The sequence below is a fragment of the Suncus etruscus genome, chromosome 13 (genome assembly GCF_024139225.1).
Source record: "Suncus etruscus isolate mSunEtr1 chromosome 13, mSunEtr1.pri.cur, whole genome shotgun sequence".
NCBI lineage: Eukaryota > Metazoa > Chordata > Mammalia > Eulipotyphla > Soricidae > Suncus > Suncus etruscus.
This window is the reverse complement of record NC_064860.1, coordinates 88,738,530-88,755,223: the sequence shown is the minus strand read 5'-3', so window position 1 is coordinate 88,755,223 and position 16,694 is coordinate 88,738,530. Positions and strand designations below refer to the sequence as shown.

The following is a 16,694-nucleotide window of genomic DNA, read 5'->3' as shown; positions in this document are numbered from 1 at the left end:
TCTGAGCATCACCGAGTGTGGCCCCAAAACCAAAAAATAAATTAATTAAAAATAATTTAAAAATTGTGTAAAAGGAAGAACTGTGTATAAAATAAAAAGTTGAGTGGTACTTAAGGGTGGAGTGGGACAAGAGATAAATAGACAGAACATGGGGTATTTGGGGCACTGGAAATATGCTGTATGATATAATGATGGATATTTGTCTTTGTACCTTTGTTCAAACCCACTGAATGTACACTTCTAAGCCTTAAGATAAACTATGAACTGTGCATAATTATGGCCTGCAATATGGATTCATTCTTAGTGAAAAAAAATTACCATTTATTGACTGATGTTGGTAGTTGGAAAAGCAAGGAAGGCACTTGCAAAGTCTATATGAGTTCTCTTTTCTTCCTCTCAATTTAGTGGTGAACCTAAAATGGTCTTTAAATATTTTTAATATAAATACTGCTTTCTCTGATTTTGTGTATTGATTTCAATAATTTTAGCTAAAGAATTCTGTTAAAGCATCAGTATTTTTAAAGGTATATAGATTATTTGGCAAGAAAACAGAAAATTAGGCCAGGAAATATGTTGAGTCTATCATTAAGAACATTTTAAATTATCTTACCAGAAAATTCTTGGAAAGTTTTGATAGATTTAATAAGTTTAAAATGTTCTTATTGAAGAACAAAAAGTGACCAATAAAGGATCTTTGAGATTATTGAAGATATTTTATTTCTTTTTTTTCTTTTTTCTTTTTTTTTTTTGTTTTGTTTTTTGGGCCACACCCGGCGTTGCTCAGGGGTTACTCCTGGCTGTCTGCTCAGAAATAGCTCCTGGCAGGAACGGGGGACATATGGGACACCAGGACTGGAACCAACCACCTTTGGTCCTGGATCGGCTGCTTGCAAGGCAAACACCACTGTGCTATCTCTCCAGGCCCGATATTTTATTTCTTAACCCTTCAGCTACATTTTTTTAAAATGGTAGTTGGGGCTGGAGATTTAGTACAGCATGCTTACAGTTCAGGTGTTAACCATACATGTAGTTGACCCTGGCACTGTACATAGTGCTCAAGTCCCGTCAAAAGAGATTCCTGAACACAGAGCCACAAGTAAGTGTTGAGTACCACCATGCGTACCGCCAAAAAAAAAACAAAACCAATTTTATGCTGGTTTGCCACCAATAAGCTCCCTCTCTCCACTTTGTTGGGACCTGCAAACTTGCAAGCAAAGAAAATAAATCTAAAGATTTTTAAATGTTCAATAAACACACAAAAATATTCTTTTTGCTTGAAGTCTCAATAGATTCCAGTATTTTATTTGTTAGAGTTATTGGCTTAATTTAAGGAAGAGTTTGTATAGCTTTGAAAAGATGTTGTAGTTGAACTTTCAACAGCAATGTATTTATTTGCAATGGTTTCAAGTAGGCCATTCTTTGGTTAAAACAGTGTCAGCCATAGTATTTTGTGGTGATTTAATTTTTGCTACTGCAGGCACTATTTTTCTCCTATAATCCCTTCTAAAGTCCTGAAGGGGTTGAATTTTGTATCAGGTGCAAATTCTTTCTTTTGTTAAAAAAAAAAAAAAACACGGTATAAGACAGCTTTTTGGCATGAACTTCTACTGTATTCTAAGGTGAATTCTTTCTGCCTAATCTTGGTAGTGCTTTTAGGTATTGAATTAAACCAAAAAGAGTCTCTTATGAATGTTTGATTGATTGCGAGGTACATTTGAAACAGCTTCTATTTTATAATCCTTTTGCAGAACTCTCAAGTTCTATTTAGATAACAATATACCTGGGATTAAAATGGAAAACCTGACATGTCTCAAGAAAGTTTTCTTTTTCTATTTGTGTCTCTACCTTTTGTCACACACACACTGCTTTTTATTCTGCTCAGTTTTGAGCTTAGAAAATAGGAAAGCTGTGCCATATAAGAAGGCAGAGACTTGACTCAGTCACAGTCAGTTCCAAGATTGGGGGTACTGATTGACAGCTTGGAAGACTTACTCTTTTCTAATACATAAAATTTTGATTTACTTAGCTTCCATATTGATTATTGCTTAACCTTCCATTTCCATTAAAAGAAAACAAAGTGAGATTGTAGTCTTATACATGAGAAAGTGAAGGTTTTAAAGATCTTCTGATGCCTGTATTATAGCACTGAACACCATATCTATAGAATGTAATGTAAACCGTGATTGTATTCCTTTAGGCATACAATTAACATCATCACTTATTTTGCTTTACTTATTTTAACTACCTCTTTTCCCCTCTTTCTTCTCGTTCATGTTGCTCTGATAACCAGGGCTCACATGTATTTGTTTGTGGTGCTTGCAGCAGATTTACAAAGCACTCCATTGTGGTGCTTTCACACATTCTACTTGCAATTATTGTAGGGCTCACAAAATGCTCACCCAAGGGTGTTACTTTCTGGCCATACTGTACAGACATCTTTAGTTGTAGTGCTTGCCAGTGTTCTCCTACACACCTATATGGCATTCACACATCCCATCCCTGACTTTGTTATGGGGCTCACACCCACCCACCCTCTCCAACTCTGTTGCATAGCCCTAGATTCACAGACACTACAGAGCCTCAGGTATTGTGGTCTGTACAATGGTGCTCTTACTGAACTCACAACCTCACATAAGAGAAAACATTTAAAGCCAATGAACCATCCTCTAGTCTAGCCCCAAGAAAATAGTTTTATTTAAAAATCTTATAAAGTTTTGTGGTGGCACAATAGTAGGGTATTAGCCTTGCATGCAGCTGACCTAGGACAGACAGCAGTTTGATTCTCAGGTGTCCCATAGGGTCCCCCAAGCCAGGAGCAATTTCTGAGTGCATAGCCAGGAGTCACCCCTGAGCATCACCGGATGTGGCCCCAAAAAACCAAACAACAACAAAACAAACAAACAAAAATCTTAAGAAGTTTTATTATTATAGAGGCTACCTGGTCATGCTGAGGGAGCAGTAGTGCCGTACTGGATGGTGCTTTAGCGATACAGTGCCTGGGATAGAACCTCGAAGGTCTGCCCATGTGCTGTGTAACTTAAGAACCATATCCCCAACACCCCTTTTACTTTTTGTTTTGTGGAATGCAATAAATCCTAAGTATAATTTCATCATTATTTAGAAATATGCTTAAAAAACATTTTTTTCAGTAAAATAAAATTGAAGACAATCTCTATTGAACTCTGCCACGCAAATTTTATCATGAGAATGAAACACAGAATTTTGATTATGCATTCTGCTTCTGCTGCTCACTGCTTTTAGGTTTACTTTTTAACAACTTCCTTGGAAAAATTTAGTTTGATATCAGCTAAGATAAAACCTCTAATATGAATATACTATAGGAAGATACATTTGTTTTTATTATTATTATTATTATTATTATTATTGCATTTTTGGGTCACACCCGGCAGTGCTCAGGGGTTACTCATGGATCTGCACTAGAAATCACTCCTGGCAGACACAGGGGACCATATGGGATGCCAGGATTCAAACCACTGTCCGTCTTGGGTCGGCTGTGTGTAAGACAAATGCCCTACCGCCGTGCTATCTCTCTGGCCCCAGAGAGATACATGTTTTATGCTTATTTACTGCATCAATATTTCTCATCTTTTTTCATGCCACAGTGCTTCTCTTCCAAATTTGTTTCTTTCTTGTGACCAAACCCCCTCACCCTAATTTACAAGTTGGACTCCTAGTTTCATGCTATAGCCTCCATGTACATCATTTTAATTTGTGTACTCTTGGATCTCCTGGGACCCAACAGGAGGTCATCTGTTACTGGTACCCATATTAAATTCTATATTACATTATTCTTTCAGAGTAGGAACCAGACACTTGGAAATAGGAGTTATCTCAAAATAAATAATACAACAGCTGGTCACTTGTTTTGCATGCAGCCAGCCCAGTATTTGACCCATGGCACACTGTATGTTTCTTTTAGTATTGCCAGGAATGATCCCTGAGACTAATTGTGTGGCCTTGAGTGCATTTAACAACCAAGTATGTGAGCACCACCATATACTTTGAGTAAATGAGGAGAGTATGTGATGCCCCCAAACATTCAAATAAGTAGCATGTCTGATGAGTTCCATTGAATGTTTGTGGATTTTTGTTTGTTTGTTTTGGTTTGGGGCCACACCTGGTGATGCTCAAAGGTTACTCCTGCCTATGTGCTAAAAATTTGCTCCTGGCTTGGGCGGGGGTTGAGGGGAAGGGACCATATGGGAGCTGGGGAATTGAACTGAGGTTCGTCCTGGGTCAGCTGCATGTAAGGCAAGTTCCCTACTGCTCTGCTATGGCTCCGGCCCCTCCATTGAATGTTTAGAGTTTACTTTCATGAAATTATGTTAGTAGGCATGGTATGCATTTGAACTCATTAGGTTTGAAAGAGAGTCTGATTTATTCAAATGGACTTGAGCATGTTCTTTACATACAGAAGGATCAGGTTTGAATCCCTACACCACATGGTCTGCTGAGCACCACTAGAATCAACCCCTGAATACAGAGCTCTGTGCCACCCACCAAAAAAAAAAAATACACATATATTTATGATGCCTTACAGATTTTATATGAAGCAGAGAGAGGTTATATCTTTGTAGATGTTACTGATAGCCATTTATTTCAAAAGAATTTCATCACTCTGCATGGTAGTTGTAAACTAGAGGTAGTTTTGTTTCCTCCAGACATTTGACATGGTCTGGAGACATTTTTGACTGGTGCAACCAGTGAACATTTATTGAAAACTAATGTAGGGATCCTAAAGCTACCAGACATTCTGTACATAAGAAATCTACTCCCCACTACCAAGAATGTTTTATCTGGCCTCACATTTTAATAATGCCTCAATTGAGAAAGGTATGACATATTCAAAGATAATAGCTCAGTGGTAATTGGCCTGCTTTGCAAATGTGATACCATGAGGTTGATCCCCAGAATCATCCATATATGCTAAGCATAATCTCAGCAGTACAGCCATTTGGAGTCCAAAACTAAAAGTATGAAAACCCCATAATCAACTGTATGCCCCTTGGTGAGCACAAAAAACTATGTGAACATCACAAGTGATGGTGGGAGTATTTGGTAAATGTAATAACAATAAAAAAGAGGGAGGAAGGGAGATTTGAAAACAGGTGTAAAGGACAGGCAAGGACCAAGAGAAGTGGTCCTTGGTAGCAAGCTTGCTACAATGAGTGAGTGATTTGGGACATTGGTGGTGGGAATGTTGCACTGGTGAAGGGGGGTGTTCTTTACATGACTGAAACCCAACTACAATCATATTTGTAATCAAGGTGTATAAATAAAGATAAAAATAAAAATTATAAAAAAGAGAGATAGAGATGGACAGAGACAGAGAAAAGAGAGAGACACAGGGAGAAACAGAAAGGAGACAGGAGAGAGAGAAGAGGAGAGAGAGGAGAGAGGAGAGAGAGAGAGAGAGAGAGAGAGAGAGAGAGAGAGAGAGAGAGAGAGAGAGAGAGAGAGAGAGAGAGCGCAAAATTTCTTGTTCAGAGGCAGAGGAAAGGTGGGAAGAAAACTGGGAACCCTGGGGAGGGAAGTGACTCCAACTTTGTAGGACAGAAACTCAAACCATGTGCAAATCTGTAATTGTGAAAATAAAATAAACCAAACCTAAAAAAATAAAAGAGTGGGTGAGTGGAGTTAGGGCAGAGAAGGGACCACTATGACAATGATAGTTGAAAATAATCACTCTGGACAAGGACTGGGTGCTGAAAGGAGGTAGAGTGATAGGCATGGTACCTCTTCAATAACAATATTGCTAACTATAGTATCTTAAAAGGAAAAGCAAAAGAGAGATGGAAAATGTCTATCATAGAGGCAGGCAGTGGGGAGGATAGTGGGGCGGGACAACTGGGGTCATGGCTGGTAGGAAATGTGCACTGAATGAGTGTTGAATGTTTTATGACTAAAATTGCATCATAAACAACTTTGTAACTGTATCTTAGAGAAATTAAATAAAAAATATTAGAAATGAGTAAATAAAAACACATGTGACATAAAAAGAAAAGAACTACCAGGACTGGCTTGGATGAAAGGGGAGAAAGGGATTCTCATTCACTGGTGTTGAGAATGTTGATTAGTCCAGCCTTTCTGGACACAATCTGGACCTTCCTAAAACCCCCAGAAACTGAGATTCCCTTTGACCCAGCTACTCTACTTCTTAGAATATATCCCAAAGGCCCAAAAGACACTTGTGCTCCTGTGTTTCCTGTAGCACTATTCACAATAGTCAAAATTTGGAAACAACCCCAACTATCCAAGAATAGATAATTGGATGAAGACAATATGGTACACAAACACAATGGAATATTACTCAGCCATAAGAAAATTTGAAGTCATGCAATTTACTGATACATGGAGGGACCTGAAAAGTATAATTCTGAGTGAAGTTAGTTGGAAAGTGACCGACAGAATGATCTCTCTCCTATGTGGGATATAAAGAAAAATAATGATGGAATAATGAATACCCAAAGAAAATGGAAGCAGAGAATGTAAAACTGGTATTCAGTAGAAATCAAGCCCCTGGAAAAGACTATAGTACAGGACAGGGTGGGGAAAGGCCTACATGGAAGAAAGTGTTCAGCAAGAAAAGGAAATGAGGCTTAAAGGTAGTAAAATTTTGTATGGAACATTGTCAACAATAGTACTGTAAACCACAGTGCAAATTTTATATTAAAAATAAAAACACCTTCTATAGTAGCAGACTGGTGGGAGGCAAATTGGGGGAGGCAAATTGACTGATAGAAATGGGTAATTCCCTCCTGGTGAAGGGATTGGGGCTAAAGCTATACTGAAACACAGTCATGAGTAGCTTTGTAATTTTACTCTGACATACAAACAAACTAAATTTAAAAATAAAAAGGTGTGAAGGAACCCAACTCCTCTAAGATGTTTAACATCCATGTTTGCAGTCTTGTGGCATTATTTAGCACTGATATTACTACAATCATTGTTGATTTTTTCTTTTGTGGTTTGTTTATTTGGGGGGCGACAGCCAGCGGCGCTCAGGGGTTACTCCTGGCTCTGCACACTCAGAAATTACTCCTGGCAGGCTCTGAGGACCATATGAAATGCTGGGGATCTAACCCCTGTCCAAACTGGGGTTAGCCGCATGAAAAGCAAATGCCCTACCACTGTGCTACCACTCCAGCCCCTACTACAAAGATTTTAGATGCCTTAACCTGATAATAAAAGAGTGTCTCTTCAAAGCTTATTTAGTTCTACTAAGTATAAGTTTACTGCTATACTTTATAAGTTACAGAAATATGCTTGAGTTCTAATGCTTGAGTTCATAAATTCTTTGTTGTTGTTTCCTTCCAGCACTTAAATATAAATCCAGTAATACAAAGGAAAAAACCATTCTTTTATTTGTTGCTGGCCTAGTGCTCACTGCAGTCGTCGTCATTGGAGCTATTCTTTTTGTCCCAGGTAAGATGTCCAGTTACCTTGGGGGAAGATGGATGAGTTATAGAGTTTGGCTAAGTGGAAGGTGGGGAGATATTATTAATGTGCTAGTGTTACTGTAACAAATAGCTGTAAACTGGGTTCTCTAGAACAATAGAAATTTTTCTACGGTTCTGGAGGGCTTAAGTCTGCAATTGAGTTGCTAGCAGGGCCATCCTCTCCTGAGATTCTTGGGTGAATCAATTCCCTGCCTCTTGTAACTTCTGCTCTGTGCTGACCTTTTCAGCAATTACTTGATTTGTGATAGTGTAACTTTATTTTCTTGCATAGTCGCATTGCCCTTTCTTTCCCTCTGTGTGTGGGTCTGATCTCTCACTCCCTCTCTTTTACAGAGGTACTTGTCACTGTATGTAGGGACCCACCTGAACAATGCAGGATAAGTGCACCTTTCATATCCTAATTGATTTTAAGCCAAAGATATGGCATAATGGGAAAAGTGTTTGCATTACCCGCAGATAACCCTAACTCAACCCCTTACCCTCAGCACCACATGAACTTTCGAGGAGGGATCCTTACATGCAGGAGTCAACCCTGAAGATCACTGATTATGATTGAAAAAGCAAAAATAAAAAATAAAAACAAAAACAAACCCCAAGATATTAACTTATATTTTTGGTGTTTAACATAATATGGTACTCTCTTCATATAAATTGATATTCAGATTACCGGGATTAGGAGTTAGATCTTTAGGATATTATCCAATCCATTCTGGAGGTGACCTCCATTAGGAAATGGAATTGGGGGATGGAGGATATGGACCCTGTAGTGTGATGGATGGGATGTAGCATTGTATGGCTAATGCATAAATATTAACACCACTGTAGTTTTGTTTTTTCCTTTTATGGTGCTTAGAATAGAACCCAGAGCCTCACACATATAAAGCATATCCCCTTCTGCTGAGTCACTTCTCTGACTAACAACATTATAAACCAAGTTGCACAATACTATACACACACATTCACACACACACATACATATACATGGAAATGGGACTGATAGGAAAATAAAACTATTTAAAACAGAATTTGCATTGAGAGAAGGGACATTAGGGGACCACATGAAAGGATCAGCAAAGATAAGCTGGATTCCAAGTGCAGGCCATAGAATGACATTAATATTTAGCACATGACAAATTTTGCAGAGTACAGCGTCATGTTTAGGAGCATACATTAGCAGCTCTGTCTGTAGCTGGAATTAGTAAGGACATGAACAGTATAGGACATGTATGTAGAAGATGACTTTATTATTTACTTATTTATTATTTAGTATCTTTACTTAAGTATAATTACAAGCATGTTTATAGTTGGGATTTAGTTATTTATATATATATATATATATATATATATATATATATATATATAAAAGAACAACTCCCTTCACCAGTGCAACATTCCCACCACCAATGCCCTCCATCTCTCTCCTCCCCCCCCAACCATCACAATGGTAGTGAGAGAGAGAAATAGAATGCCTGTTTAGAAGATGACTTTAAAGAACAACTGTACATGGCAGCACATATACTAAAGAACAACTGTTTTGACTCTTCATAGAGCAAATGAAGAGACATGGGAGATGCCATAATTCCTCATCTGGAAACCTATAGTAATAAAGCTAAAAAGAAGGAAAGCCAATTGAGTTTCAGCATGTGGAGATTTAGATGTTGACATTTCAAGGTTTTAAGTTTAATATTGAATCATAAATTTTCTTCACTTATTTTGGATACTTTTGAGAAAAAATGACAGGCATACCTCTGAAATACTGTAATTTTTATTCCCCACTGTCAATTCCCCACTGTCACAAAAAAGTTATCATAGCAGGTCAGTTATGGGCACTGTTATGCAAGTGCACACAAAATTATGTTTGTAAGTGTGTGATAACATATTTGAGTAAAATAATGTAGTTGCCCTAATTAAGAACTATTTTTGCTAACCATCATCACATGCTGTTGGAGAAAAGGCACTGATAGATTTGATTGACACAGGGTTGCTGCAGATCTTCAGGTAGTGAGATCTGCAATATCTATGGAGTGCGGTAAAATGAGGGATTATCTCTAATATGTTCACAGTTTAAAAGTAACCTTAACATATTTATATAATTAAGTACTTTCACTTCCTATGGAATCAGAAATACAGAGAGAAATACTATGTTTTTACTCACTAACAGGTGAATACTCAGTAAAAAATGCTGCTGGACTTGGCTTAATTGTAATTCCTACAGCGATATTAATATTACTTCAGTACTGTGTGTTCATGATAGGTGAGTATCTATGATAATAGTATGATTTTATACAAGTTTTGTTTTTCATTTAAAAATAGCATTTTGGTGTTGCAGTGATAGATCATACACCCTTATGAATGGTCAATTAATTTTTGTACAAAGGAATTGAGCACCTGAAATGGAATAAAGGCAGCATCTTCAACAAATTATTTTGGGACAATTGATAATTCCTTGTAAGAAATTAAAGCTGGATCCATATTTTACACCTTAAAAAAGGTCAACTCAAAGTGGATAAGAAGATCTGTGGATAAGCCCTGAATATCTATAAAGTTCATTGAGGAAAATTATGCAGAACTCTAAAGATCCAGACCTCAAAAGGAATCTTCAATGATTAATGACAATGATAAAGGCTACAGAATCAAAGCTAAACAAGTGTGACTCCATCGAAGTAAAATGTTTATCAATGGCAAAAGAAACACCGTGAAGACTAAAAGACAACTGAGTAGGAAAAAATAGTTTGTACTCAATACATCATATAAAGGGTTGATACCCAGAATTCATAAAGTACTTGCCAAGAACAGCCCTCCACAAAATCTAAAACTGGAGAGAGGAAATGAAAAACACTTCTCTGATGGAAACTTTTGGATGGCCAACAGCACATGAAAAACTGCTTGTTGCCACTTCTATTAGGGAACTACAAATCAAGACTACAATGAGACATCATCTTAACACCAGTGAGAATGGCACATATTAAAAGTAGTGGGAACAATCTTTTGGCGGAGATGTGGTGAAAACGAACTCTCATCTACTGCTGGTGAGAATGTTGTTTGGTCCAACCTCAATAAAGAAAAAACAACAACAGTATGAAGGGTTGTCAGTAAACTCAGAATTTTGCTGCCAGCAATTCTACTTTTGGGTATCTATCCCCTGGATATAAAACCATTCAAAAGGATTTGAGCACACTGCTATTCATTGCAAAACTTAGCTATTGAGGTAAGAAAGAAAGATAGATAGATATATGTATACAATGGAATATTATACAGCTATTAAGAACAATGAAAGCAATTCACTGCAACATTATTGGAACTGGAACATACCATGTTAAATGAAGTAAGCCAGAAGGAGGAGGATAAACACAGGATGATATCAAATACATGTGGTATTTATAGGAACTGGATGAAGGAATGCAATGATTTGGGATGCTTAGCTCAACCTTGATCCCAGACTAGAGGGAGAAGAAGGAAATAAGTATAGTGTAGAGGAGAGGTAGAAGAAGAGACAGATGAAAAAGTAATGGGGAGAGGGGTTAAAAAAAAAAAAGTAATGGGAGCAGGAGTCAAAGGTATTCAGGTGATGTTAAGGAATGAAAGAGCTAAATATGTAAACCACGGAGTAAATATCCCTGAAATCCTGAGAACCGTACTTTTATAACCGTATTTGAAAAGGTACCTGTCAAGATGGCACTCTTGTGTGGAAGAGAAGGATCATGGTATGGGAGGGAACCTGGTAACCCTGAGGGAGGGAAGTTGACAATGGTGGTAGGATCAATGCTAGGAAATTGTTTGAAAGTCAACTATGTATACATTTTTATAAGTAATTTAAATAAATAGATTAAAAAGTCAATACTGGGGCTGGGAAGATGGCGCTAGAGGTAAGGTGTCTGCCTTGCAAGCGCTAGCCAAGGAAGGACCGCGGTTCTTTCCCCCGGCATCCCATATGGTCCCCCCAAGCCAGGGGTGATTTCTGAGCGCATAGCCAGGAGTAACACCTGAGTGTCAAACGAGGGTGGCCCAAAAAACAAAAAAAGTCAATACTACAAAGTAAGTTTTAAATATTTAGAGAAAAATATTTTAAAAGTTGTTAGAATTCACCAAAATTTAATGTCTTTATGTGTATCCCATTGATCATATCCACTTTGGTTTCCAAGATCTGGGAACATACTAAGAAGGAAAGACCCAAATTCTTTTGAAAGGATTTTGGAAATCAATCATTTTCATTCTCAAAGTAAAAAAAAAAATGTACCTGTGGGCTAGGAGGTTGACTCATACATTTCATTATGGCAGCCTTGAGAAATGATTGTTTATTAATGTGTCTCATTCCTGATAGTAAAGTATCATGCAGTCAAACCTTAACACAAGGAATTAAACTGGTTGTCAGGTTGGTTTTCTTTTTTTTTTTCTTCTTCTTCTTCTGTTTTTAGTTTTTTGGGCCACACCCTGTGGTGCTCAAGGGTTATTTCTGACTCTATGATCAGAACTCGCTCCTGGCAGGCCTGGGGGTCCATGTAGAATGCTGGGGATCGAACCCTGGTCTGTCTCTGGTTAGCAGTGTGCAAGGCAAATGTCCTACCACTGTGCTATTGTTCCAGCCCCTGGTTGTCAGTTTTTTTAAATAATCTTCATGCATATTTTACATTATTAGTAGATTTTAGAATTCTTGGTATGATCTATTATTTTCATATCTTATTTTACTTTTTATTTTGGGTTTGCTGTTAGTCTCCATCCAGCAGTGCTCAGGGCTTATATCTGGCATTGCAACTCAGAGATTGGGGGCCTGTCTGTGGTGGTTGGATGGAACCTGGGATAGCTGCACACATGGCAAATGGCCTGCATTCTCCACTATTACTTCAGTTGCTTATTTTACTTTTTTAAGTTATAAATTAAAATACACTTTGTCTGAATATGCTAAGCCTCAGTTGAAAATCAAAAACAAGAAATATTAGTTCTACATAGAGTTATAAATCACAATTAATCGGGGCTGGAGAGTTAGCATGGAGGTAAGGCGTTTGCCTTACATACAGGAGGTCATCGGTTCAAATCCCGGCGTCCCATATGGTCCCCCGTGCCTGCCAGGAGCAATTTCTGAGCCTAGAGCCAGGAATAACCCCTGAGCACTGCCGGGTGTGACCCAAAAACCACAAAAAAAAAAAATCAATTAATAGAAATGCTATATCAGTGTTGATAAATCTTATTATATCAGTTTTAACATCAGTATAAACATCTAGTATGTAATTAGTAGCACTTTTAAAGTATTTTGGGAGTAAATTATTAACATCTTTTATTTAAGACCATTGTTTTTCTGTTTGCATATGTTTCTTATGACGTTAGAGCCTGTATCTGATTACTGTTCATTGAAAAATTGTTCATTCATTATTAGATCACAAATCTGAAAATACAAGATAGAGATTATTATGTTTACAATGGCATGCTTGCATATTGACTCTCTCCATGAGTAGTTTTGTGTGGTACAAAAAAGCCTTGCCTGAAGGTCACTTACATTATAAAGTACAAAACCTGGCAAAATAACATGGTTCCAAGGTTTGGGCTTGAAACTTCAGTCCAATTCATCACTATAAAAATCAAGGATGGCTGAATGTACAAATCTGGCACTGAGTAGTATAGAAAGGCAAGATTTAGATCATTGGGGGAAATATCTACTGCCTGACAATGAATTATTGAGTCACTTATGGCCATAGGATATTATTCTCCATTGTAGGAGATAAGTTGGGAATGATTGCTTCTTAAATATTCTCACCATGCTTGTCCTTTCTCCAGCTATCGGCATGTCCTCCTTTACCATCGCTATATTGATCCTTCAGGTGCTGGGCTATGTGCTCTCTTTGGTTGGACTAAGCCTCTGCGTCTCAGGTAAAGGTCATATACCTCTCAAGGACAGAACATTCTTTCTCTCATTTTAAATACCTTGACTTCATTATTTTTAGAGCTGCCTTAGGTTCATAGCAAAATTGATTGGGAAGTCTGTGTCCCCACACCTACTCAAAATCCTCTCAACTGTCCGCATCCTCGGTAAGATGAGAACATATATTACAGTGTTGAACCAGTATTGACATTATCATTCAGAGCCCATAATTTACCTTACTGTTCACTTGGTGCTATACCTTCTGGATTATTGCACATCTATAATTACATGGATCATACGCATGTATTATACAAAATATTGTGTGCCTAAAAATACTGTGTGTTGCCTATTCGTCTACATTTCCTTTAAGCTCCTGATCAGTTTAAAATCTCCAGAAATTTTTTTTTCATTTCCAGAATGCCTTGTATTTGGAATTATACTATCTTTTCCTATGAACTTTTTTTACTTAGAAAAATGAGGTCAAGGTTATTTTTTGTCTTTTTATGGCTTCTTATTTTAATCACTGATTAATACAATGTTGTATGATGGCACTACAGTTTTTTTATTCTTTTACCAATTGAGGGGTATCTTGGTTGTTTTTGACATTTGTATTTTGAATATAACTATTATAAACATCCATGTGCATGTTTTTGTGTGGTCACAAGAGCTATTGATGGGCTTTATATGAAATATACATCTAGCTTTATAATAAATTTCTAAACTTTTTTACAGTATTTCTACCATTTCTTATTTCCCAGCAGCAGTTGAGTGGAAGTTCTCATCCTTGCCAGCTTTTGTTATTATGAGCTATTCTTTCTAACTTTAGTATATCTCTATTGAGAATAGTACTTTCTACATTATTGTGAGAGTATTTTACATACATAAATTTTCCCAGGTGCCAAACTGCTATTTCTAATTTTGCACACGTTTTTAAAACCATAGATTATTTGACCAGAGAAATAGAATAGGTGTTAGGGTACTTGCCTTGCATGAGGTCGACTCTGATAGGATTTTCAGTACCATATATGGTCCCTCAAGCATAATGAGGGGGGGTTCCCTCAGTACAGAGCCAGGAGTAAGCCTCGAACACTGTTGGATATGCTTCAAACAAACACACACCCCAAAAACAATCATCACACTCCAGTGATTAGTGCTTAGACTGTAGACACCCTCATCCATTATTCTTCATATAGGATGTCATGATGTGATTGGTGATATGCAAATGAAGGCTTTTTTCTTTTAATAAGTCATTTTGCTGATCTAATGGCATACATAAGCAGGGTAGTTTTTGTTTATTGGTCTTTTTTGTTTGTTTGTTTGTTTGTTTTTTGTTTTTTTTTGTTTTTTGGGTCACACCCAGCGGTGCTCAGGGGTTACTCCTGGCTGTCTGCTCAGAAATAGCTCCTGGCAGGCACGGGGGACCATATGGGACACCGGGATTTGAACCAACCACCTTTGGTCCTGGATCGGCTGCTTGCAAGGCAAACGCCGCTGTGCTATCTCTCCGGGCCCTGTTTATTGGTCTTTAGAAAATAGCTTTCTTTACAAGTAGATTATTTTTATATTCTTATATTCTTGGCAGTGATTTTGGAAAACAGTTGTATCGCAGAGATTTCTAACATACAATTTCACCTGTTTTCACAGAGTGCACTCCAGTTCATGGCCCACTTCTGATTGCAGGTTTGGGTATTATAGCTCTAGCAGAGTTGCTTGGATTAGTATATATGAAATTTGTTGGTAAGTCAACCTTATATTTTATTAACCTAGTCTAAAAGTTTTAAATATATAACTTTGAAAATACTTTTGGATGATTCTTATAGTTTAGAAGCAAAGAAATATATTGTTAACTCCAAAATGAGAAAGTATAGTTAATGCTACTGTATTTTTAAAATAATTAAGTTAGCATGATTTGAGGGTAATAAAAAGATAGTAGTCATGATCAATGAAAAATGAGATCACTCACTAGAATATTGAGTTTTATATTTTAATATGTATGGAGGTTTTTGTACTAAGAGGATTAATTTTAATTAACACAATTTTTATTAGACCAATGTTTCTTTAATCGAACTTTCATTGAGAAACTTGTCTCCTGCTCTTCTTGTAGTAGTCTTTACAACTCTTGACTCCTCTAATTAAACAAATAGTAAAATCCAGAACTGTCAATTTTATTAAACAGTATCCTCTCACATTTCAAGATATTTTTGGTGAAAACCAATGTAATCAATGTGTTTATTTTTAAGATTTAGTCTTTTACTAAAAATAAGCGTAAAATGTATTTATTTCTTGTAAAACTTGAGTGTTATATTACAGATTTTCAGATCAAAGTTTTCTGTATACATTTTTATTTCTAACGCATACTTACAAATATTTTAAAAATATCTAAACTATCATAGTGCTTAAAACTAATGTTTTGTTGGAGTTAAGTTAAAGATGTTTCCTAGTATTTAAGCTACAATTTTGTCTCCTTAGTCTCTCTTTAAAAGAAAAACAAACTCTTAAGCATTGATAGTTAACACCCTCAAGTTGATGCAGTTTTAAAAATACAGTCTTTTTGCTTTGCTGTAAGGAGGAAAATGTGTTTCTGAAAATGAATATAAAATTTTAGTTATTATAAGTTAAACAATTTTCCATTCTTCAAAGTTTTACTTTTATTTTTTAAGTTCAATTTTTGCTGACTAATCATGAGTTTAATTCTGTTATCTATTTTGTCCCTAATTAATTATTCTCATGAAATAAATCATTAAAACTCTTAAAATCACCTCTCAGTTTATGCGCTCACAAATCAGTTTTCTCAATAATTTTTTTCTTAGTTCATACTTCATAAGCCCATGAAATGCAATTTTAAGGCTTTCAAGTAGAATAATATTCCGTTAGTAGCAACCGTGGGTATCGCATTATGAATGCTGATACATATTCTATTTTTGTCTAATCATCTAATCACCATTGCTTGGTTTTTGAAGATGGCACTTAAGATTACGTTGCTCCCTTTGAGTACGTGAGAACAGTATGTGACCTTCAGTAGCCAGACAATGCAATGCAGTAATAGGTGTCTTTGACTGATGGCCACCTCTTGCTTCTTTTTAATCCCCTCATTATCTGGATTATCCTCCTCTGTGTACTTCCATGCTTCGCATGCCTTCACATCTAACAAATCATGATGTTACTACAGTCGCCAGTGGGTCTAGAGTTGCTGACTCATGTGGAAATAGACATTCGTACACCCCTTTGACCTTGCCCTCCCTTCTTCACTGCTTACATCTCTAAGAAGCTTATCAAATTGGTGAATTAAAACGTCCTCACATTAAATCAAATCAAGCCGAAAGTGAAATTCTGAAATGCACTCCAAGTTATTTTCCTTT

General features: G+C 36.8%; 1 protein-coding gene across 2 annotated transcripts in view; it reads left to right on the top strand.

Annotated features, from left to right (window-relative positions):
* Positions 1–16,694, top strand: part of CD47 (CD47 molecule) — an 81,599-nt gene that overhangs the window by 49,916 nt on the left and 14,989 nt on the right. For both annotated transcript variants that reach the window (XM_049785687.1, XM_049785686.1), the window contains exons 4-7: positions 7,339–7,446; positions 9,643–9,735; positions 13,251–13,343; positions 14,980–15,072. In XM_049785687.1, coding sequence (XP_049641644.1) covers positions 7,339–7,446; positions 9,643–9,735; positions 13,251–13,343; positions 14,980–15,072 — 387 coding nt within the window. The remainder of the gene's footprint in view (positions 1–7,338; positions 7,447–9,642; positions 9,736–13,250; positions 13,344–14,979; positions 15,073–16,694) is intronic.